Here is a 26,270-nt window from a genome sequence, read left to right as displayed (position 1 = left end):
ATTTCTTCCTGGTTCAGTCTCGTAAGGTTGTGCTTTTCTGAGAATTTGTCCATTTCTTCCAGGTTGTCCATTTTATTGGCATAGAGTTGCTTGTAGTAATCTCTCATGATCCTTTGTATTTCTGCAGTGCCAGTTGTTCTCCTTTTTCATTTCTAATTCTATTGATTTGCGTCTTCTCCCTTTTTTTCTTGATGAGACTGGCAAATGGTTTATCAATTTTGTTTATCTTCTCAAGGAACCAGCTTTTAGTTATACTGATCTTTGCTATCGTTCTCTCATTTCTTTTTCATTTATTTCTGATTGATCTTTATGATTTCTTTCCTTCTACTAAGTTTGGGGGTTTTTTGTTCTTCTTTCTCTAATTGCTTTAGGGGTAAGGTTAGGTTGTTTATTTGAGATGTTTCTTATTTCTTGAGGGTATGATTGTGTTGCTATAAACTTCCCTCTTAGAATTGCTTTTGCTGCATCCCATAGGCTTTGGGCTGTTGTGTTTTCATTGTCATTTGTTTCTAGGTACTTTTTGACTTCCTCTTTGATTTCTTCAGTGATCTCTTGGTTATTTAGTAGTGTTTTGTTTAGCTGCCATGTGTTTGTATTTTCTACAGTTTTTTTCCTGTAATTGATATCTAGTCTCATAGCATTGTGGTCGGAAAAGATACTTGATACGATTTCAGTTTTCTTAAGTTTATCGAGGCTTGATTTGTGGCCCAAGATATGATCTATCCTGGAGAATGTTCCATGAGCACTTGAGAAAAAAGTGTATTCTGTTATTTTTGGATGGAATCTCCTATAAATATCAATTAAGTGCATCTTGTTTAATGTCTCATTTAAGCTTGTGTTTCCTTATTTATATTCATTTTGGATGATCTGTCCACTGGTGAAAGTGGGGTGTGAAAGTCCCCTACTATGATTGTGTTACTGCTGATTTCCCCTTTTATGTCTGTTAGCATTTGCCTTATGTATTGAGGTGCTCCTAAGTTGGGTGCATAAATATTTACAATTGGTATACCTTCTTCATGGATCGATCCCTTGATCATTATGTAGTGTCCTTCTTTGCCTCTTGTAATTGTCTTTATTTTAAAGTCTATTTTGTCTGATATGAGAATTGCTATTCCAGCTTTCTTTTGATTTCCATTTGCATGGAATATCTTTTTCTATCCCCTCACTTTTAGTCTGTATGTGTCCCTAAGTCTGAAGTGGGTCTCTTGTAGACAGCATATATACAGGTCTTGTTTCTGTATCCATTCAGCCAGTCTATGTCTTTTGGTTGGAGCATTTAATCCATTTACATTTACGGTAATTATTGATATGTATGTTCCTGTTACCATTTTCTTACTTGTTTGGGGTTTGTTATTGTAGGTCTTTTCCTTCTCTTGTGTTTCCTGCCTAGAGAAGTTCCTTTAGCATTTGTTGTAAAGCTGGTTTGGTGGTGCTGAATTCTCTTAGCTTTTGCTTCTCTGTAAAGCTTTTAATTTCTCCATCAAATCTGAATGAGGTCCTTGCTGGGTAGAGTAATCTTGGTTGTAGGTTTTTCCCTTTCATCACTTTAAATATGTCGTGCCACTCCCTTCTGGCTTGCAGAGTTTCTGCTGAAAGATCAGCTGTTAACCTTATGGGGATTCCCTTGTATTTGTTGCTTTTCCCTTGCTGCTTTTAATATGTTTTCTTTGTATTTAATTTTTGATAGTTTCATTAATATGTGTCTTGGCATGTTTCTCCTTGGATTTATCCTGTATGGGACTCCCTGCACTTCCTGGACTTGACTGACTATTTCCTTTCCCATATTAGGGAAGTTTTCAACTATAATCTCTTCAAATGTTTTCTCAGTCCCTTTCTTTTTCTCTTCTTCTTCTGAGACCCCTATAATTCAAACGTGTTGTGTTTAATGTTGTCCCAGAGGTCTCTGAGACTGTCCTCAATTCTTTTCATTCTTTTTTCTTTATTCTGCTCTGCGGTAGTTATTTCCACTATTTTATCTTCCAGGTCACTCATCCTTTCTTCTGCCTCAGTTATTCTGCTATTGATTGCTTCTAGAGAATTTTTAATTTCATTTATTGTGTTGTTCATCATTGTTTGTTTGCTCTTTAGTTCTTCTAGTTCCTTGTTAAACGTTTCTTGTATTTCCTCCATTCTATTTCCAAGATTTTGGATCATCTTTACTATCATTACTCTGAATTCTTTTTTAGGTAGACTGCCTATTTCCTATTCATTTGTTTGGTCTGGTGGGTTTTTATGTTGCTTCTTCATCTGCTGTGTATTTCTCTGTCTTCTCATTTTGCTTAACTTAGTGGGTCTGGGGTCTCCTTCTCACAGGCTGCAGGTTCGTAGTTCCTGATTTTTTTGGTGTCTGCCCCCAGTGGGTAAGGTTGGTTTAGTGGCTTGTGTAAGCTTCCTGGTGAAGGGGACTGGTGCCTCTCTGTTAATGGGTGGGGTTGTGTTCCTGCCTTGCTAGTTGTTTGACACGGGGTGTCCAGCACTGGAGCCTGCTGGTCGTTGAGTCGAGTTGGGTCTTAGCATTGAGACAGAGATCTCTGGGAGAGATCCTGCCGATTGATATTACGGGGGGCCAGGAGATCTCTGGTGGTCCAATGTCCTGAACTCACCTTTCCTACATCAGAGGTTCAGGCCTGAGACATGGCCAGAGCACCAAGACCCTGTCAGCCTCACGGCTCAGAAGAAAACAGAGGCAAAAAGAAAGAAAGAAAAATAATAAATAAAATAAATAAAATAATTAAAACAAAAAATTTTTTAAAATACTATTAAAATAGAAAAATTTTTTAAATAAAAAAGAGAGCAACTAAACCAATAAACAAATCCACCAATGATAATAAGTGCTAAAAACGAAACTAAGATAGACATATAAATCAGAAACTAGTCAGTCGCATACAGCAAACCCCAAGTCTACAGTTGCTTCCAAAGTCTACCGCCTTAATTTTGAGATGATTCGTTGTCTCTTCAGGTATTCCACAGATGCAGGGTACATCAACTTGACTGTGGAGATTTAATCTGCTGCTCCTGAGGCTGCACAGAGAAATTTCCCTTTCTCTTCTTTGTTCACGCAGCTCCTGTGGTTCAGGTTTGGGTTTGGCCCTGCCTCTGCATGTAGGTCACCTTCTGGCATCTCTTCTTCGCCCAGACAGGAGGGGGTTAAAGCAGCGACTGATTTGAGGGCTCTGGCTCACTCAGGCCAGGGGGAGAGAGGGGTACAGAATGCGGGGCGAGCCTGTGGTGGCAGAGGCCAGCGTGACGTTGCAACAGGCTGAGGCACGCCGTATGTTCTCCCGAGTAAGTTGTCCCTGGATCATGGGACCCTGGCAGTGGTGGGCTGCACAGGCTCCTGGGAGGGGAGGTGTGGATAGTGACCTGTGCCTGCACACAGGCTTCTTGGTGGCTGCAGCAGCAGCCTTAGCGTTTCATGCCCGTCTCTGGTGTCTGCGCTGATAGCCGCAGCTTGCGCCCATCTCTGAAGCTCATTTAAGCAGTGTTCTGAATCTCCTCTCCTCACACACCCCAAAACAATGGTCTCTTGCCTCTTAGGCAGATCCAGACTTTTTCCTGGACCCCCTCCCAGGTAGCTGTGGCACACTAGCCCCCTTCAGGCTGTGTTCACGCAACCAACCCCAGTCCTCTCCCTGGGATCTGAACTCCAAAGCCCGAGCCTCAGCTCCCAGCCCCGCCCACCCCGGCGGGTAAGCAGACAAGCCTCTCGGGCTGGTGAGTGCCGGTCGGCACCGATCCTCTGTGCGGGAATCTCTCCACTTGGCCCTCTGCACCCGTTGCTGTGCTCTCCTCGTGGCTCTGAAACGTCCCCCCCACCCACCTCCAGTCTCCGCCAGTGAAGGGGCTTCCTAGTATGTGGGAACTTTTCCTCCTTCACAGCTCCCTCCCAGAGGGGCATGTCCTGTCCCTATTCTTTTGTCTCTGTTTTACTTTTTTCCTTTTGCCCTACCCAGGTATGTGGGGAGTTTCTTGCCTTTTTGGAAGTCTGAGGTCTGCTGCCAGCATTCAGCAGGTGTTCTATAGGACTTGTTCCACATGTAGATGTATTTTTGATGTATTTGTGGGGAGGAAGGTGATCTCCACGTCTTACTCCTCCACCATCTTGAAGGTTCTCCCTGAATCACTTTTTTAAACAACTTTCCCACCATTGTTTACGCTAACATCTTTTTTTTTTTTTTTTTTTTTTTTGCGGTACGCGGGCCTCTCACTGTTGTGGCCTCTCCTGTTGTGGAGCATAGGCTCTGGACGTGCAGGCTCAGCGGCCATGGCTCACGGGCCCAGGCGCTCCGCGGCATGTGGGATCTTCCCGGCGGGGGCACGAACCCGTGTCCCCTGCATCGGCAGGCGGACTCTCAACCACTGCGCCACCAGGGAAGCCCATACGCTAACATCTTAATTGAGATAAAATTCACATATCATAAAGTTTACCTTTTTAATGTATACAACTCAGTAGTTTTATATGTGTTAAAGAATTGTGCATTCATCACTACTATCGAATTCCAGAATATCTGCATCACCCCCAAAAGAGGTCTCATTATGATGTGTTGAGGTAGGTTCATCAGTTGTATCAGATGTACCACTCTGGTGGGGATGTAGATAATGAGTGGAACCATGCATGTGTGGGGCAGCGCATATGTAGGAAATCTCTGTACCTTCCTCTCAATTTTGTTGTGAATTTAAAACTGCCCTAAAACTATAATGTCTTTATAAAAGAAGAAATCTCATGCCTATTAGCAGACATTTCTTACTCTCCCCACTTCCAGTCCCTGGAAACCACTAATCTACTTTTTATCTCTATAGATTTGTCTACTGTGAAATCATATAATATGTGGCCTTTTTGTCTAACTTCGCGCACGTAGCACAATGTTTTCAAGTTGTATCTATGCTGTAGTATGCATCCGTATTTCATTTTTTATAGCTGAATAATATTCCATTGTATGGATATACCACAATTGTTTATCTATTCACCAGGTGAGGGACATTTGGGTTGTTTCTACTTTTTGGCTGTTATGAATGTTTCTATGGATATCTGTATACAAATTTCTGTATGAACATATATTTTCAATTTCCTTGGGTATATACCTAGGAGTGGAATGACTGGGTCGTATGGTAATTCTGTGTTTCATTTTTTGAGGAACTACCAGAATGTTTTCAACAGAGGCTACACACTTTTACATTCCTACTAGTACTGAATGAAGGTTCCAATTTTTCCACATCCTCACAAATACTTGCTATTTTGCTTAAAAAAATATATATATATTTTTTGAATTTGACTTGGAGGGTATTATGCTAAGTGAAATGTCAGACAGAGAAAGACAAATACTGTATGATATCACTTATGTGTGGAATCCAAAAAGTACAACAAACTAGTGAATATAACAAAAAAGAAGCAGACTCACAGATACAGTGAACAAACTAGTGGTTACCAGTGGGGAGAGAGAGGGGAGGGGCAGTATAGGGGTGGGGGAGTGGGACGTGCAGACTATTGAGTGTAAGACAGGTTACAAGGATTTTTAGTATAACACAGGGAACAGAGCCAATATTTTGTAATAACTGTAAATGGAGTGTAACCTTTACAAATTGTATAAAAAATAAATGCACAAAAAATAATATGTGTATATAGGCATCTAACTGTGATTTTGATTTGCATTTTCCTGATGACTAATGCTGTAGTGCGTTTTTCTTGTGCTTCCTGGCCATTGGTATTTCTTTGGAGAAATGTTCAAATCCTTTACCCATTTTTAAATTAAATTGTTCGTCTCTTGTTTTGAGTTGTAAGAATTCTTTAAATAACCTGGACGTTAGACGTTTATTGAAGATATGATTTGCAAATAAGCTTCTCCCATTCTGTGGGTTGTCTTTTCAGTTTCTTCATAGTGTTCCTTAACACATAGAATGTTTTATGCTTGCTGACATCTAATTTATCTATTTTTTCTTGAGTTGCTTGTGCTTTTGGTGTCATATATAAAAAACAGTTGCTGAATCCAAGGTCACAAAGATTTACTCCTATGTTTTCTTCTAGGAGTGCTATAGTTTTAGCTCTTATTTTTCAGTTGTTGAGCCACACTGAGTTAATTTCTGTACAGGCTGTGAGGTAGGAGTTCAGTTTCATTCTTTGCATGTAGATACCCAGTTGTACCAGTACCATTTGTTGAAAAGACTACTTTTTCCCCATGAAATGGTCTTAGCACCCTTGTCAAAAATGAATGGAAAATAACTGTATGGGTCTATTTTTGAACGCTACATTCTATTCCATCGACCTATATAACTATACTTAGGATAGTACCACAATGCTTTGATTACTGTAGCTTTAGAGGTAGTTTAATATCAGAGATGTAAGTCCTTCAACTGTTTTTTTTTTCCCAAGATTGTTTTGGCTGGTCTGAGTACCTAGCATTTTCATATGAAGTTTAGAATTGGCTTGTCAATTTCTGCAATAAAACTAATTGGGATTTCGATAGGGATTGGGTTGAATCTGTAGATAAATTTGTGAAGTACTGCCATGTTAACACTATTACATCTTCTAATCCAGGAACATGGGGATAGCTTTCCACTTACTTAGGTCTTCTTTAATTTCTTTCAATTATCTTTGGTGATTTTTAGTGTACAAGTCTTATACTTCTTTGTTGATTTCTAAGTAACTTATTCCAGGGGTCCCCAACTCCTGGTCCACAGACCGCTACCAGTCCATGGCCTGTTAGGAACTGGGCTGCACAGCAGGAGGTGAGCAGCAGGCAAGTGAGTGAATCTCCATCTGTATTTACAGCCACACCCCATAGCTTGCATTACTGCCTGAGCTCCACCTCCTGTCAGATCAGTGGCAGCATTAGGTTCTCACAGGAGTGCGAACCCTACTGTGAACTGCGCATTAGAGGGATCTAGCTTGCTCACTCCTTATGATGATCTGAGGTGGAGCCAAGGCGGTGATGCTGGCGCTGGGGAGCGGCTGCAAATACAGATGATCATTAGCAGAGAGGTTTGACTGCACAGAGATAATAAATCAATCACTTGCAGACTCATATCAAAACCCTATCAGTGAGTGGCAAGTGAAAACAAGCTCAGGGCTCCCAATGATTCTGCATTATGGTGAGTTGTATAATTATTTCATTATATATTACAATTTAATAATAATAGAAATAAAGTGCACAATAAATGTAATGTGCTTGAATCATCCTGAAACCATCCCTCCCCACCCCCATCCATGGAAAAACTGTCTTCCACGAAACCGGTCCCTGGTGCCAAAAAGGTTGCAGACCGTTGACTTATTCCCTTTGAAACTAATGTAAGTGGAATCATTTCTAAATTTCATTTTTGAATTGTTCATTACTAGTATATAGAAATATAAATAATTTTTGTATAATGGTCTTGTATCTTCCAATGTTGCTGAACTTTATTAGTTATGTTTTATTTTTTGTGTTTGTGGATTCTTTAAGATTTTCTATACATGAGATCATACCATCTATGAATAGAGATAGTTTTACTTCTTTTTTACCTGGGTGTCTTTTTTCTCCCTTGCCTAATTGTTAGAATCTCCAATACAATGTTAAACAGAAATAGTGAGAGTGTCATCATCAGAGAATCTACAAACAACAAAGGCTGGAGAGGGTGTGGAGAAAAGGGAACCCTCTTGCACTGTTGGTGGGAATGTAAATTGATATAGCCACTATGGAGAACAGTATGGAGGTTCCTTAAAACTCTAAAAATAGAATTACCATATGATCCAGCAGTCCCACTACTGGGCATATACCCTGAGAAAACCATAATTCAAAAAGACACATGCACCCCAATGTTCACTGCAGCACTATTTACAATAGCCAGGACATAGAAGCAACCTAAATGCCCATCGACAGATGAATGGATAAAGAAGATGTTGCACGTATATACAATGGAATATTACTCAGCCATAAAAAGGAACAAAACTGGGTCATTTGTTGAGATGTGCATGGATCTAGAGACTGTCATACAGAGTGAAGTAAGTCAGAAAGAGAAAAACAAATATCATATATTAACGTATATATGTGGAACCTAGAAAGATGGTACAGATGAACTGGTTTGCAGGGCAGAAACTGAGACACAGATGTAGAGAACAAACGTATGGACACCAAGCGGGGAAAGTGGCGGGGGGGTGGGGGTGGGGATGGTATGAATTGGGTGATTGGGATTGACATGTATACACTGATGTGTATAAAACTGATGACTAATAAGAACCTGCTGTATGAAAAAATAAATAAAATAAAATTCAAAATTTCAAAAAAAAAATTGTATAATATGGGAAATATAGCCAACATTTTATAATAACTATAAATGGGGTATAACCTTTAAAAATTGTGAATCACTATATTGTACACCAGTACCTTATATAGTATTGTACATCAACTATACTTCAATTAAACAATGCAAAAAAAAAAAAGAAATAGTGAGAGTGAATATCCTTGTCTTATTTCTGATCTTAGCAGGAATACTTTCAGTATTTCACTGTTAAGTACATTAGCTACGGGCTTTTTATAGATGCTCTTTATAAGGTTGGGAAAGTTTCTTTCTTTGCTCATTGAACGTTTTATCATGAAAGGATTCTGAACTTTGTCAAATGCTTATTCTGCATCTATTGAGATGACCATGTTTTTTTCTCCCTTTATCCTATCAATATGGGTGTATTACATTGATTTTTCATATGTTAAACCAAATTTTTTTCCTGGGATAAATCCCATTTGATCATGGTGTATAATGCTTTTTATATGTTGCTGGTAATTTGGTTCTATTGGCTAGTATTTTGCTGAGGTTTTTGCATCTATATTCATAAGAGATACTGGTCTGTAGTTTTCTTGTGATACCTTTCTTGAGTTTTGGTTTCAGGGTTCAAACTACTCTTTTTCCATTTAAGTTTTGTGATTATAGTTTAAACATACCTCAAAATTTGCCTGCACTTTTTGTACGTATCAAAAATTTTTTTACATTGCATTTTTTCCCTCTTAAAGTCTAATACCCGTGTAGTCTATTTATTGAGGATTGGAACATTTATTTTGGCCACACAAATTGACACCTAATACGACAAGGGGAATGGATAGCTACACACTGTTTATATATGGTATGATGTTTTCCTATCATGACCCCCACATGTTTATCCTATGGGCAAAGGCTTTCTTCTTGCCCTAATCTCACCACTCTCTTGCTACTAAATTCTTACCACTCCATTAAAGCCCACTTCTCCATGAACTTTATCATAAAGGGTCTCTCTCTCTCTCTCTTTCCTCTCAGCTTCTATACAACTTATGTTTGAAACTTTCAATAATCCATCTCTACATACGTTTTTTTCTGTAGACTTTTGCGGACAATTTTTGTGTATTTTTCTTCCCTGAGAGACTTCTGATTCTGTTTTATACGTCCTTTATTTCATCAGTAGTATCTAATATTTAGTTTATCCTTAGTTCACATTCAATATATGTTGGTTTCATAATTTTCTTAATTCATCCTCGATAAAACACCCAGGAATGCCATTAGAGATATAAAATTATATTTATAATGACACCATCTTTAAGCTCATCAAGCATAAATAAATACTTGTGAATTTTAATAGATGCCAAGAATTGCCACCCAGTCAACAATTATCTAAACAAATTCAAAGCATGTAAAATAGATCTCTTTTATTGAAAGTGTATTACATCATTTTAACATATGGCACGATGAGAATTAGAACCTGGGAAAAATAAATTATATAACAGGTAGTTACTTAGAAAACATCTCAGAGTAAACTTATGCCCTTTCTCCCTCACAGCAGCTTGCTTTTTTAGAATAAACGTGAGTACCTGGTGTCAGCAGCACCACTGAGGTGACAATCAGGGAGCAGATGACCAGGATGACAAGCAGTGCGATCGCTATGCCTTTCCAGTTTCTTTGTGGAGGATTACTCCCCACCAGCTCCTAAAGCAACAGCAGGAAAGAGAAACTCTGTGAGTAAAAGAAGGAACTAAAACAAGCCAGTGGATACACTTCATTCAAATCAAGAGCTCAGGTGTATTCTCATCCTTGAAGCTATGATCAACTCCTTTCTCTGCCCTCTGCCTCAGTGTCCAAAGGCCCCAGGTTCCCTTCTCTATCTCACGGCAAAGCCTTATCTCAAGAAGAATCGGATATTATGTTTACAGCTTTTGTGTAACTTAATGCTTCTCCACCCAATAAACTAGATTCCACAGCATAGGGTGATTGTGCTGTTTCTTATTACAGCCAACCTATTAACCCCCATCGAATCAAACCCAAGTATGATGAATTTTCCAGCCCTAAGACCTCTCTCATCTTTCTCTTCATTGACATCCACATTGTTAAGTCCTATTTCAGGCTACCAAATTCAAACATTTATTTAGCACATACTATGTGCCAATTTTAATCAACATTTGCCTACTTCTCACCATCCTGGGTCTTTTCTTCCTTCTATAGCTCCTCAAACAAAGCTTTAAGACTTCCCAGGTCTTGCTTCACTGGGTAACCCACCTACCCCTTTTCTAGGTATTAGTCCCCTCCAGGGACCGCATTATAGCAGGTGTTGGGGGTATGAGGCGGATCTGGAGACATTGCTAAAGAATGCTAAAGGTTGAAAAGATCTAGGAAATTAATCAGGCATATTGGCTGCTGAGACCAAACTTTCAGTTCCTTTCAAATTAGGATGATTATATAATTTACAGTCCAAACTAGGATCATTTGAGAGACAAAGGGGGGTAATATTAATAATCAATAATAAATATAATAGTTACATACCAATAATAATTATTATTAATTATACAAGAGCAACTGGGACTCTCCAGGGCAAATTAAGTCATATGGTCACACTGCAAATGAACTACTGACCCTTCTGCCTATACACAGATCACAAAATATTCTCTCTTATAGCGCCCACTATTGCGACTCGCATTAACTGCGAGTCAAAATGCAATAGAATGGAGATGGCCTCAAAAAGTAGGCAACGTGATATATAAATACACCCTTATCCAAGGCTGAAAGTTCATTAGAATGTATCGGATTTCTGTAAATCAAAATATAGATAATATTCAACCATGGGATAGTAAATAATATTTGACATCTAAATATTTAATATTGGCTACCTAGGTTATAGAATCAAGAAAAATTTGACTCCAAACAATTAATATTGGCCATCTAGGTTATCCAATTAAGAAAAATTCTGAGGACCATTAAAACCTTAGCAGGAAAGTGTTCTACAGTTTTTAGAAATTTCTACCAGTATGCTTATTTGCCATTGAGAACTGAATTTGCCTACTAAAGAGTGGCTTTTCAGCACTTAAAAATAAGACTAAACATGAGTATGAAATTATGACGAAAGGTTATACTGAGTCAACCTCATTTCCTATGGGAGGAAGTCGCTGGCCAGTGACAAGAAGTGACCAGATCTCAGCAGCTTTTCATTTCATTTACAGAGGAAATAAGCCATTCTCACCAAAGCTGTGAATAGCATAAATCTTGCAGTAGTACTATTCCTAAGACCATGACAGTGTACATGATCTCCCACAGACCCGAAGTGGACATTTCTCAAACATTGTTCAGATTAAATCCCAGGGTAACAATCAAAACCATAACGATTTCATACTCAAGACTGAATCTTATCAAGATGAAGAATGATGAAATTAGTGGTATTGTCTTCATCAGCTCAAACAATGGGTATCTTTCAAATCTTGTTTCTAATAAGAATAATCTAGGATTCTAAAATGTGTTTTAAATACATCTATTAGATGCACTGATAAAAGTTTATATGAAAAAAAAAAACCTAAGACTTCTGCTTTGCATCAACTTCTTGAGCAGCCAGTAACGTAACTAATTTCCTTGCAAAAGTGTACTTGAATGATGTTACAGTGATGTTCCCAGTAGGTCCCTCCCTGGCCCAAGTATGCTCACAATATGGTGTCCTAGGTCTAGGTTGGATATTGTCAGAGATAACGATGGACAGAGAGAGTGTTTCTACAAAGAGGACCCAAAGACAGAGACACTGCAAAATATGTCATATGAAGTAAGGCTGAAGGAAGGGTTCAGACTCAAAAACCAAATACTTAGTCTCTGTCTATTTGAATTATCACATGCCAGACAGAGGACTTCTTCTGCATAGTCCAGATGCCAGAGTTAGAACCAAAAGGAAATTTCACAGAGACAGAATTATGTATCAAAAAACCTTCAGAATTTCTAACCACTAGTATTGCTTCATGACAGAATGGGCTGCTTCACCAGGAAGTGAGCAGGGTGGATGAACAGCTCCCAGGGATCCAGGAGGGCGAGCCCACGGAGGAAGGTGGATATAAGAGATCTTAAAAATGTCTAACACAGTGTACATTCTATGGACACATGGGGCAGGGAAAAGAAAGATGAAGAACCGTGAGGTGGCTCCAGTCAGTGGGAACTTGAATGAAAGTCAGGACAGTTCAGAAGGAGGACAAAGACTCTGCTCCCTGCATGCTCACTGGGCCAAGAAAAGACTTTGCACAGAAAACCAAGTCAGTGTACATTACTGGATGGACGACTGCACAACAGGATAACCAAGCAGGCACTGATAGCAGAGCCCACTGAAGTGAAGTGATTCTGGATCACTGATGCCATGTTTTAAGTACAGATGAACCACACGTCTTTCAGGTAACATTCTTACTTTTAAAAAGCAGGGTAATTTTACCCACAGAAATGCAGACAGTCTTTAGCCAAATTTCATTTTCAGAGTGCAGGTAATTTTTTTTTTTAACTACACAAACAATATTACTACAATAATAATAGAAAACAAAGAGGAGGAAAAACCAAACAAACCATGAACCATCTAGCTAATGGTTCCAAGAAAACAAAAGTTTTCATTTTTCCATCTTCCTCTCCAGTCCTGGTCGATATATGCATATTTAATTTTTACACAGGTAAAACCAGAACATAGATCTGGTTTTTGAGTTAGAATGCAGGTTAACAGTGAAAATCTAACTTGAACATCTAACTTGGCATTCCAAATTCAGACTTCCTCATCTTAACTTGCAGGAGTTGAATTATGGAAAATGAGTAGAACTGTTCCTGCTTCCCATGAAGGGCAAGAGAAGTTAATAAATTATCCCCTGAAATATTGAGCTTCAGTAGTGCATCCCTCAACAGAATTACATATTTTTGCCTAGAATGATGAGATTGAGGCTGTAATATATTCTCCGCTCTGTTTGGTAATCATGCATATCTTACAGATGCAATAAAATGAAAAAGTATGTTTATAATTAAACACTGGCCTAAGAAGGTGAACAAATCTCCCATCCATCCATCCATCCATCCATCCATCGATATTTTATCCAGGCTTACTCTGGCAAGCCCTGTTCTGAGAACCTGTTATGGCACTATTACCAACCCGACAAGTCCAAGAGCTTTCATTTGTTCCATATTCCTTTCTTGTATTCTAGTACAGGGATGGGAGACAAACAATAAACAGATAAACACACTAAGAGAAGAAGAAAAAAACAGGACTGAGGGGGTCTTGTCACCTCTTTGTATATAAAGAGGTCAGATAGATTTCCTAATAAAGAAACATTTGAACAGAAACTGAAAGAAGTGCAGCTGGGAAGAAACACATCAGACTGTTGTGGACTGAACTGTGTTCCCCCTTAAATTCATACACTGATGCCTTAAACCTCAATGTGATGGTACATGAAGATGGAACCTTTGGGAGGTAATCGCGGTTAGGTGAGGTCATGAGGGTGGGGTCCTCGTGATAGGGTTAGTGCCCTTATAAAAAGAGACACCAGAAAGCTTGCCTCCCTTCTCTCCACCTGTATACGTGGAGGAAAGGCCGTGTGAGGACACAGAGAGAAGGGGGCCATCTTCAACCCAAAGAGAGAGCCCTTCACCAGATACTACAGCCGGCAACCTGATCTTGGACTTCCAGTCTCCAGAACTGTGAAAGATAAATCTCTGTGTTTAAGCTGCCTGGTCTATGGTGTTGTGTTATAGCAGCCCCAGACAGAGTAAGACCCAGGCTGACATCTGAGGGCAAACAATCCAGGTAGAGGGAGAGGCAGGAATACAGTCTGTAAGATAGTGTGTGCTCTGGTGTGGAGGACAGCAAAGAGACAGGGGCCAGGGTGGCCATAGTGATGTGAGTGAGATGACCACACTGAGCAAGGAGGGCGGGAGTCTGGATGCCACAGTGCAGGAGAGTAGGGTCTGGATGCCACGGCGCGGGTTGGCTTTTCCTCTGAGTGCAACGCATATGAGACATCAGTGCATGAACCAGACTCAAACAAAAAGATCCCCAGGGGAGCTGCTTCATGGAGAGCAAAGAATATGGAAGCAAGGGTGGGCCCAGGAGGGAGCCACTAGGAGGCCAGGATGGAGGTGTGTCCCAGGTGGTAGTGGTGCAGGTGGTGAGAAGTGGTTGATCCTGGGCACATAATAGAAAACGTCAGTCAACCATGCTTTTGGGAGCAGAGAATACATACCTAGGTGTCAGGACACATTTATGTACCCCTTTTGCATTTAGAGACCTCTCTGAGGCTATTGTCTTCTGCGCTCAAGTAAAAAGCCCTTTGCACATCACTGCAAAGAAAGTCTCCCCTCCTTCCCTCTCCCTCTGAGCCAAGCCTAAGCCCTCCCCACTCTCTGCTCCAGGAACCATTTCCCCCTGTGTCCCAATCCCCACCCCCAGCTTCGCACATACCATTGACTTCTGTCTCCTGACATTCCTCTCTGGCAAACCCCTTCGCATTCTTTAGTTGTCAGCTAAAATATCTTCTCTCTTTGACATTTTAGGAAGCTGTGCCTGGTTTCACAGGCAGAGTTTATTATTCTTTTCAATTGGAAGCAATTGCAACACTTTGTAAATGCTTTTCTGTAATGTTATTGCGCTATGAAATGATGTATTGAATGCCTGTGCCATCGGCAGACTGGAAGCTACTTAAAGAAGTGGGCTGGATGTTCATGTTCCCAATGCCTGGTACAAAGCCTAGGGCACCACAGCGCCCAGGGGCTGTGGGCTGAATGGATGAATGAATCCACAGATGCCTTTATGAGAAGGAACGTTGTTGTTTGCCGGCACACCTGTCAGAGATGCAATTGCTGGCTGATGCAGAAAGTAAAGCGTTAATACAACCCCAATTGCATTAACTATGCCATAAATAGCAATCGGTCCTAAAAGACGTAATGCAAACTGACATCTAAGGCTGGCAATCCCCTTGTCCCTAGTGACATAACTGTTGCTCATACTTATTTTTAACTCAGGCAAAAAGAAAACAAACAAGGAAGTAAAACCAAACTAAACGCTTTCCTAGGTCGTTTGGTTGTTTTAAATATAAAATTCATCTTTCCAGAATGCTATTATCTTAGCAATTCATGATTAGAGCTTGATATTTTTGTGCCAATTTTACAACGGAAATGGAAGAAATACAGATTAAAACAATGCTTACAGACTCCACCATATCCCGTGAACTGATTCAAGAATAACTCCACTGCATGCTCCTCCCTAAAATCGATGCATCTTATCTCATCCTGAGCTCCATCTGTCTCACAGAATTTCCCTGCTACCTTTATCAGACTTCATGCCTTCTGATGAGGAGCAGAGACCCAAATGAAAACTCAGGGGTGATTATTTCAATAGTAGAAACCGAGACTACAAAGGTGGAGAAAAGAAAGAAAGGGGTGGGAAACAAGAGGAATCTAGAGCGTGGTTGTCACAGGATAAATGCAAACATGTCTGAAAGCCCATTATAATTTATGAAAATTATAGAAACCTGAATAAACATTGCTTTACTATTTATTGCACTCACTACCAATGTCCCAGCAACATCTGACATACAATATGGGGAAAGTCAAAAGCACATTAAATTTCCTGTACTTGATAAAGAAAGTAAAGGATACAGAGATATCATTCCTTTCATCCACTCTCTTTGCACCCCAAGCTCTAATGAGGAGAAATCAGCATTTTAACTTTTGTTGGGTCCCCAAAGTAGGGTGACACAGGTTGCAGCTGTGAGACTCCACCACAAAGCAGTGCATTCCTCAAGCAGCAATAACCGACTTGCATGTTTCCACGCATCATAGGCACTTTGTTTAATGCACTGTGGGTATAGCCTCACGTGGCTAAACGGACAAAGGAGCCACGGCCAGCAGAAGTGAGACTGGAGGATGATTTCTGCATGATACCGAGTCCTCTCCTAAAGAAGCCCCCCGTCCTAGGAGGTCAGAGCACGGGAAGCTGCAAGTGCAGGAGCGCTGGGCGTGGCAAAAGGAGAGCAGGGCCCGCAGCGGCAGCCGAGGTCCAGGCCTTGCCAGCCATGATGGGAACAGCTGGCGATTTTGCATTTTACTTCCCATTGCTGAAGGCAGAGGGGTCAATCAGATGGCCCACTCACCACAGAAGGAGGAAGTGAACTCAGTTGTTTTTCTCACAATAACCCATCTTTGAGCCAATCAATCTCCTCTTCTATGAAGCAGCTTTCAGAAGAATATTAAGATTAGAAGACTGTTTCTGGCTCTCAAAATGGAAAGACACCTTCTCTGGGATATCACTAGATCCAAGTTAGGTCACTGATAGTTTAAAATATTCCCAGAGAATATATGTGAATCAGCAGCTCAACAGAGACCGGGAATCCTTCGCAGGGAGAGTTCTCCTCTCCTTGAAATTCTCCCCTCCCGTGACTGTTGTTTTGTGTCTTCTAAGTACTTTGGGTGCTTTTGCTTGTCCTGAGCGTGAGGAATGGATGATGGCTGTGGCCACAAGATACTAATTAACGCTGATTCCATGTCAGTGACTCTGTAACTGACTATAGGGCTGGGGTGGGCTGGGCAGCCAATCCTGAAAGATGGAAGCAACCAATGCTGTGTGAGAGGGAGATAGTGCTCATGGTGGAGGGTGGAGCCTTATCCTTCAAAAAGCTTCCATTGATTTCACTAATTAGAAATTAAGTTTGGGGACTTCCCTGGCAGTCCAGTGGTTAGGACCTCGCCTTCCAATGCAGGGGGTGTGGGTTCGATCCCTGGATGGGGAGCTAAGATCCCACATGCCTCACGGCCAAAAAGCCGAAAAACATAAAACAGAAGCAATATTGTAACAAATTCAATAAAGACTTAAAAAATGGTCCGCATCAAAAAAGTATCTTAAAAAAAAAAGAAATTAAATTTGGTTGACAGGCCCTTCTTTCGAGATCTGGCAGTTAATTACGAATCATCACCACCTTGGTGACAGAGAGGAGCTGACACGGCCGAGCTATCAGACCCACGCTCAGGTGACCCCTCTTCCCCTGGGCACTCTCTCTCCATCATCTTCCTCTGGGTTATACGGATGCCCCACTCCTTAGGTTGTCCTGGGCTCTCACCACCTGTTCTCTGTCAGCCTTACAGACTGATCTGGGATCCAGTCTCCTTTTCTCCTCTGAATTTGGAAACTTCCGAGGTTGACTTACATAACATGAATTTAACTAACATTACCGCCTGAGGGCACAGCACTTCGAAATCAAATCCACCACTACTACTAAGGCAGCTATCACCCTCTACCTGCAACTCAACAAAACTGTTGGAGGAGTAATCTCCTGTTCTGCCAGTTCCTCTAGAAAAGGAAGAAGAAGAAGACCAAACAGGCAAAATATTGAGTGTAATTATCTTTCTCTTAAAACTTCATTATTTTTTACCTGCAAACTCATCACCAGAAGTGAAATTATTTTAGGCTCTTCAGTTTAACTGACTGTGTCTGATAGTTTCTTTATGAAATTAACTCAAAATGTTAAGTCATTCTTCCCTTCACAGCTCAGGCTAACTTGGACCTATTTTGATAGAATGTTTTAAAGGTATCATGTTGTTCCATAAATCACAAAAGCAAGGGCACTACGACCCGATCACCGTCAGAAGAAATTTCACAATATATCATGCCCAAGAGAAACCCCTTTCAGTAAAAATATGGCTATGAAAGTAAGTGGCAGCATTTAAAATCGAGCATTTGAATCTCACATTGCTGTGTACGATAACGATGCCTTCAAAGCATCTTTAGATACCGTCTGTCTTTGCCTTGACTCACTGAAACCCACAGGCGATTGTGAGACAAGTTTCCTATACCAGGGCAGCTTTTTAGCAAGCTCAACACATCATTTCCCAATGTCACAAATCCCTGCAGGCACTCAATAAAATTAAGTAACTAACAAACAAGACTCAAAGGCAAGAACCACCAGCAATTTAATGACAGAGTCTAAAATAATTTAACTCATTTTTTCAAAACGGCTCGCCACCCTGATGCAACCGTCTGTCAAAGTACTAGATGCCTCTTGACAGATGATCCTAACTGCCCTCCTCCCCGACCCATGGATGCCAGAGCTATGTTTCCACACTGTGAGCGCCCCCCTCACTGCCTCAGCCTCAAGTAACTGGCCCAAACTGGGTCGGAAGTCTGCTCCAGGATTTTAGGGGTGGGGTTAAAATACTGTAACAGGGAAGAGCCCCTGTACTCTCTTACAAGTTAATCACTAAAGAGATGTTGCCTATAAGCTTCAATTATACATAATGGCCCATCTCTGGGAACCCTGCTTCCCAGGCAATAAGTGTTAAGCTAAAATACCTTTGTCTAGCTCACAGGAAACATCCTGACTGGGCCCACCTGTGAACGACTGCAGGGAGGAAGAAATTATCACATCCCCTCGGAGGCTGATGGGAACCAGTACGTGTTTGATTTTACCCCCTCCCCTTGCAGTATAAAAAGAAGCCTGAATTCTAACTCAGGCAAGATGGTTCCCTGGGGAAGGAGTCCACCATCTTTTCGGTCTGCCGGATTTCCCCAACAACTGGGTTCAGATTTATTGGCCTGTCGTGTGGCAAGCAGTATGAGCTTGGACTCGGTAACACTATTCCAATTTATTCTTGCCTTTGTCACGCAACACGAGGACGGAACCGGAGGGGGGTGGCGGGAGGTGTCTACTCCCATATGGCATATGGCTTCAGAAGGAAAGAGAGCAGGCTTACAGAATATGAAGAATGAATTACACCAACACACAAACAGACAAGAAGTAAAGAGAGAGAAGAGTCCCTATTGGTTTGAATTCCTTGACCTAATTTTTCTCCTGAGGCCTAAATAAATTTTTCCCTTAGATTTAACAGCACACTCCTATTTCTTTATGAAATATTTTATTTCCCATTTTACTTAAACTAGTTTGAGCTGATTTCTGACACTTGAGAACAAAGAATCTGACACATGTCACGAAGGACATCCAGCCCAGCAGCCCAGGATCCGGTCGGCGCTCCGTTTCCAGAAGGCATCTGTGCTCCTTTACTGAGGTCACACGCTCCACTGTGCACAGCATCTTATGGCCAAATCCACACTTGAAAATGAGGTGAAGTTTTAACTACATGCTTGGTTTATAATATCAAAATAAAGAATTTGCTAATTGGACATACAGTTTTCTTTGAAAAGACCAGCTTTTCCATAAGTACGTATAGTTACTTTTCCCAGGGAAACGCTGAGTGAAATTTAGCAATTACCTTCACAGATCCCCAAGGATCCACACTTGTCATTACCCATCAGTGTTGGAGTGTAGCCCCCTCTGTGACAGGAGGGGGCTAATTCAAGTTAAAGCAAATGCCAGCCAAGACAGCTGGCACAACCAAGTGTTCATGAGCATCTTGAGAGGGTGGACTGTTCCTGAGGTATTCGCTATTTTAGGTCCCAATTCCTCAAAGGAAGAGCTCCAGAATTTTTAAATGATAGCTGGCCTAGAGTGGCTCTGTTCAGTAGATCCATATGTAACAGCTATTTTTATAATCAAGAATGGTCTATAAGTTACAGATGTAGAAAGCAAACTTATGATTTCCAGGGGGAAGTGGGGGGAGGGATAAATTGGGAGATTGGGATTGACATACACACACTACTACATATAAAATAGGTAACTAACAAGGACCTACTGTATAGCACAGGGAACTCTACTCAGTACTCTGTAATATGGGAACAGAATCTAGAAAAGAGTGGATATATGTATATGTATAACAGATTCACTTCCCTGTACACCTGAAACTAACATTGTAAATCAACTATACTCCAATTAAAAAAAAAAAGAATGGTCTATACCAGAATTTTCATATAATTCAGTCTAATAGAAAGACATACAGCATCAGAGAAATTATGAGCCACAGGGGTACAACTGATAAACCATCTTGATTCCATCTGCAACCTAATCCCCTTTGCCGTGTAAACTAACATGTCCACAGGTTTGTGAGTTTGGGAGGTGGACATCTTCGGGGTCGGGGAGAGGTCATTATTTTGCCAACCACAGGGTGTATTCCATGTAATGAAATGTTATACCTCAATGGAAACACCAACCTTCTACTACATGCACAGCCAGAGGAAGATCACAAGTATAACGGTAAGTGAATTGGGTTAGACACTAAAGAATAGACACTGCATAATTCCATTTATGTAAAGTTCAACACTGAGCAACACTGCACCCCAAATATAGGGTGCACCCTTGAGTCTATAAAGACAAACAAGAAAGGCATTTTTATAAAATTCAGGATGTTGTATAATTTACAGGGGAAAGAGGAGTCCCAGCTGGAGAGGGGGAGGCAAGATGCAGGAGTTTTAGAGGTGCTGGCAGGACTCTCTCCTGACCTGGAGGGAAGTTATAGGGCTGTGTCAGGCCACACTCATCTGTTCCGCTGTGTGCTTGCATGTTATCTAGCTTTTCTCTTGTAGTATTTCACAGTGCGAAGGTTAACCATGCACAGTGTATAGCAGCTTTGGGACAAAGCACTGGCCAAGAGCGGTGACATAAGGATACTTCCTAGCACTCACACCCAGGAGGAAACAACATCAGGCCAAGGAAATGACACCATGAGACACGTATGATGGACAGAAAGACAAGGTGCTGAGAGAAAGTCTAATGATGGTGGGGGCGGTGGGCAGGGCGGGACCAAGGCAGCAGGCAAGGCTCTCTGAGGAGGTGAAATTTAATTTGAGCATTGCAGGATGTGCAGGAACTAGTCAGGTGAGTAACTGGGAAGGTTTTCCACGTGGAGTGCAGAGGGCATGAGCCTGGTACTCAGTGTAGCTCAGTGCACCTCTGGCGTGCGGTGTCCAGGATGAAGCTGGAGGGAAGGCACAGATAAAACCTGGCCGGTTTTGTAGACGATGCCACGTATTTTGTGTTGAATCCAAAATGCAACTGGAAGTCAGTGAAGGATTCTGTAAGCCACTTGTAATAACTTCTAGAAGAAGGCAGGCATTAATTATTCAATTTATTTATTGACATCAGAAAAAGTACACTGAGAAGGACCAGGATTGGTTACTTCTCCCATCGTGCCTAAAATATGTCAAATATCAGGCCAAGGTGGAATCAAATACCCCCAAAAGGAAAATATTTACATAGCAACTATTAAAATTATTGAGAGAAAATAAACCACACAAACTGAACCGCAGGATCTCCCATTACAGGGCTCTAGTCTATTGTCTAACTGTATTTTCTTTCTAATATTTATTCACCATGAACAGCACTGACATAAATTTCTTTTATGTATCATGGACCATTTACCGTAAGTAGAAAGTAGCAACAAATTGCAAAATCAACAGTGCGTGTATCTCAGGATGGTAAAAGAGCTTTCTAATCATTGTATTTCCATATCCAGAGGACGACAAATGACTTTAAGACTGCAAGAACAAGTTTCAAATAACATTTAGCAACTGACACACGTCCATCAGTATCTGTCAGCCTGTTGGATGCACACACCCATTTCTGTTCTACTGGCTCATTTACTTAATCTTCCTTATCGGTGGCTCTTATCCTTCATAAAGGGCACAACAAAGATAATAGTTGGCCAATAATTGCCCAAGGAACCTAAGAGTGGACCAAAGCAGAAAGCATGACTCTGAGTGGTCCCCAGGTCACTGAGATGGCAATGGGGCTGCGGTGAGGAATCCTCACGGGTGAAGTTAGTGGGACACGGGCCGCCCTGCACAGCCCTTGGGAGGGAGTCATAGGACTACTGGGGATGGTGTGATTCCTCCTCTTTCTGCCTCTGCTGCTCCCTCAAGGCCCCTCCACCGCCTTGCTCACGCAGTTGATGCCCCCTGAATCCAGGATTAATTGATCGATTGATTTTCTTTTTTTAAATTGAAGCATAATTGATTTAAAATGTTGTGTTAGTTTCAGGTGTACAGCAAAGTGACTTCGTCATACATACATATATCTCCATTCTTCTTCAGATTCTTTTCCCATATAGGTCATTACAGTGTATTGAGTAGAGTTCCCTGTGCTGTACAGCAGGTCCTTGTTTATTTTATATACAGTAGTGTGTATATGTTAATCCAAACCTCCTAATTTATCCCTTCCTGCTTCCCCCTTTGGTAATCATGAATTTGTTCTCTATGTCTGTGAGTGTCTTTCTGTTTTGTAAATAAGTTCATTTGTATTGAATCCAGGATTTCAATGAAATTCCCTGCCCTCTGGCACAGCCACGAGCACAAAAGCAACAACAACAAAGAAGTTTCAGAGTCCAAGAAGCACTGTTCAAACGGGCTGAAGAGAAGCAAATACCCAGAGGGGAATTCACTCTGCTCTGCAAACCAAAATATAAAGCGCCCTGATTAGAAAATGCTAATGATCTCAATAACACACAGCACAGCGCAGGGAGCAGCTCAGAACAAAAGGTGGAGAGAAGAAATATGAATAAAAGAATTTAAAATGCACTGAGGGGGAAAAATGGAAGAGAATATCAGACACAGGACAGGACGAGTGAGAAGCACCTGGTGACACTAAAGACAGAAGAACCAGCTGGAAGAGGCCAGTCTGGATCCCTGGGTGGGGCAAACAGCAGGCACATCCAAAGACCTGCAGCTCCTACTGCATCTGTGTGCAAAATCATGACACTGCATTAGTAACAAAAGGGAAAATGCAGTTTACGGTGTTGGGTTTTGATTTTTTTTTTTAACGGCAGCTATTTACATGGCACATTCTTAAATAATTTCTACCTGAAAATATTAAAACAAAGTCCACACTTGAAGTGGCAAAATTTTAGATACCTGGAAGTTACACACATCAAGAACAAGCCAGGTAAGTATATATTTTAAACCAAATTCATATTCTTAATTTTTTATTTTAATTTGATCAATCCAGTTTAAGTCATTACCTTATGATCCAATGTCTTTAAATATTGCACTTAAACTTAAGGATATCATTACTGTTGTGACAGGTAAAACTGTTTTTTTTAAAAAAAATAACCACAATTTTTGATGTATTCAGGAGACCCACGGCATGGGTTTAACCATGATGTGTAGAATATGAAAGGAAAAACAGAAATATCTGTTTTACTTTGGATATTATGTAACACATGAAGAGACCTTGTGGGGAACTTAAACGGAAGAAAACAGTGACTATCTTGTTGGAAAATTGGATCTACAAGGAAATGTCAAGGTAATTAGTCTACTTATCTGAAGAAAAATGGCCCAGACCAGAACTTAATTACCATCTCCAAATATAGCCATCCAAAGATTTTTGGACAAAAGAAATAATTATCTAGTCCCTAGGAAAGAAACAAATTAACACGGCAAGAAAGATTACTTGAAATGTGTATTTCTCAAAATGCTGCTAGAGAATTTCTGAGAACCCCTGGATGTGATGTTAAAATGCAGATTCCTGCGGCCTCTGAACCCTCCTGGACTGAAGTCTCTGGGGGTTGGAGCAGAGACCAGTCATGTTTTACAGTCCGCACAGGTGATGTTTATAATGACGAAGGTATGAGAACCAGTATCCACAGGAACGTCTCACCACATCCCTGTGCCCAGGTAAATCAGTTTAGCAAATTCCCTCAAAATTGGTTTAAGAATGGAAGGTTCAGGCTGCCGTCTTGAGACCCAGTTCAGAGCTCCACGTTCAGCTCGGCGTCGCCAATCCCACCAGACGCAAAGCCCGGCTCACCTTCTCCAATATGCTTTACCCTCCTCATCTTCCAAAGGCAGAGGTCAAGGGCTCCTGTGCTGGGGCTTCTCCCTTTGCCCCTTCCCAACGTCGCTCTGCCCCCTTCTCCCCCCCAGCTCTGTGTCCTGGAAGGCTGGCCTCTGACACTACAAGCCGCCCCCCTGCACATCTTTGCTGATGGCTTCAGACCGGCCAAGAGATTAAAAAAGAACGAAATAATGCCGTTTGCATCAACATAGATGGACCTAGAGATTATCATACTAAGTGAAGTAAGTGAGACAAAGACAAATACTGCATGATAGCACTTATATGCGGAATCTAAAAAAAAACGGATAAAGATGAACTTATTTGCAAAACAGAAGTATACTCAGACACAGAAGAAAACCTTATGGTTACAAAAGGGAAGGAGGGGAGTGGGATAAATTAGGAGGTTGGGACTGACATATACACACGACTATATATAAAATAGATAATCAACAAGGGCCTACTGTATAGCACGGGGAGCTCGACTCAATATTTTGTACTAACCTATAAGGGAAAAGAATCTGAAAAAGAATATGTATACTTTATATATATAAAACTGAATCCCTTGGCTGTACACCTGAAACTAACACAACATTTTAAATCAACTATACTTCAAAACATAAATGAAGGAAACAGGTTGGCCCACAAGAGGTCCGGGTAGGAGACATCCGGGAAGGAGGGGAGGGCCAGGGACTCCCTGCTCCGCCCAGGTTGCCTGGTCTGGGCGGCCTCCTCTCAGGATTACATCCCCTGGAGGTCCGCTCTTTGCCCCTTCAGACTTAGTTTAGGGCAGGTATCAGTTTCAGGGGGCTGCTATTCCCTGGGGCTCACGTCTCTGATTGCTCCCTTAACCCTCCTCATACCTCTGAAAACAGTCCTGAACCATGTGAGCTGGATTAGGTTTCCTGCCGTGACCCTGAATGCCCTAAAGTTGAACCGTACCCGCCATGAGAGGAGGAAGCATATATTATTTGTTACACTCAACTAGCTCTCAGCCTCATCCTAGACTGACTGGTCTCCTTCCCATTAAATGTGAAGTTCCTCTAGGGAACCTCCTGTCACAGTGCCACATACGGTGTTTTCTAAGATCCTAAATGAATTATTTGCTTTCCAGATTGATCAGAGTGTATAAAGTACACAGCCAGGAGGAGGTCTTGTTTGAACTGCAGTTGCCTTGTCCATGCAAGGGGATAAATAGTTCACATCTAACATTCATACGGTTTCTCAAGTCTACACCACTGAGGGTTCACTGCTGCACGTGCTTAGGGACACCCTCAGAAGTTGAAGACACTGCTTTGCTTGAAACTCGTAAGAGGCTTTCTATTTTCCTTACTGGTATTTCTCTCTAGCTGATGGGAAACCTTAATTTTCTTTTTTGACAATGTTAATTGAAGAGGTCTTGAGGAAAGCCAATTTTCTTCTCAGAATATTAGAATAAGAGGCACAAAAGGTCTCTACTCTACCTATTAAACATATCAGTGGCACTGTCCACCTGTGACTGCTACCCAAATCACAAATCCACATTCTCCACAACACTTAACAATTACATGAAAGTAAGGGTTTGTGAGGACAATTTTTCAAATGCAAAATTCCACTCACTGGCATGGAATAGAATAGTTTGGAAACATGCCCATGTGGGAACAAGATTCTGGCTGGCATCTTCCAGCACCAGTGCCCACCCCGCCGCTGGGCTGGCTTCACTGACTGCAGTCTTAGCGTACCCCTCATCAGAGACCACTCGCTGCCTGCGATTTCCCCTCACCTCACCAGAAGCAGTGTGGGTGACCGGTCACATGGTCACCAGAGAACTCACGATGTTTTATGCCCACTCCTGTGTCTTACATGTTTCAGTAAAACTCAATTTAAAAATGAAGCTCAGGGCTTCGCTGGTGGCGCAGTGGTTGAGAATCTGCCTGCTAATGCAGGGGACATGGGTTTGAGCCCTGGTCTGGGAGGATCCCACATGCCGTGGAGCAACTAGGCCCGTGAGCCACAACTACTGAGCCTGCGCGTCTGGAGCCTGTGCTCCGCAACAAGGGAGGCCGCAATAGTGAGAGGCCTGCGCACCGTGATGAAGAGTGGCCCCCGCTTGCCACAACTAGAGAAAGCCCTCGCAAAGAAACGAAGACCCAACACAGCAAAAATAAATTAATAAATTAATAAACTCCTACCCCCAACATCTTCTTTAAAAAAAAAAAAGGGGGCTTCCCTGGTGGTGCAGTGGTTGGGAGTCCACCTGCCGATGCAGGGGACACGGGTTCGTGCCCCGGTCCGGGAAGATCCCACATGCCGCGGAGCGGCTGGGCCCGTGAGCCATGGCCGCTGAGCCTACGTAAGCTTTTAGCTAGCACCTACTGGTAA

The 26,270-nt window shown here is 41.6% G+C and overlaps 1 protein-coding gene across 5 annotated transcripts in view; it reads right to left on the bottom strand.

The window, feature by feature from the left end:
• DPP6 (dipeptidyl peptidase like 6) overlaps positions 1–26,270 on the bottom strand; it is a gene marked incomplete at both ends in the record, with an annotated part of 1,069,187 nt that overhangs the window by 413,809 nt on the left and 629,108 nt on the right. For all 5 annotated transcript variants that reach the window (XM_081243456.1, XM_081243458.1, XM_081243455.1 and 2 more), the window contains one exon: positions 9,804–9,918. In XM_081243456.1, the coding sequence (XP_081099582.1) occupies positions 9,804–9,918 (115 nt within the window). The remainder of the gene's footprint in view (positions 1–9,803; positions 9,919–26,270) is intronic.

The sequence above is a fragment of the Mesoplodon bidens genome (assembly GCF_964165515.1).
Source record: "Mesoplodon bidens genome assembly, chromosome: 9".
Lineage (NCBI taxonomy): Eukaryota > Metazoa > Chordata > Mammalia > Artiodactyla > Ziphiidae > Mesoplodon > Mesoplodon bidens.
Note: the sequence above shows the minus strand (reverse complement) of the source record. Positions and strands in the feature narration are given on the sequence as shown.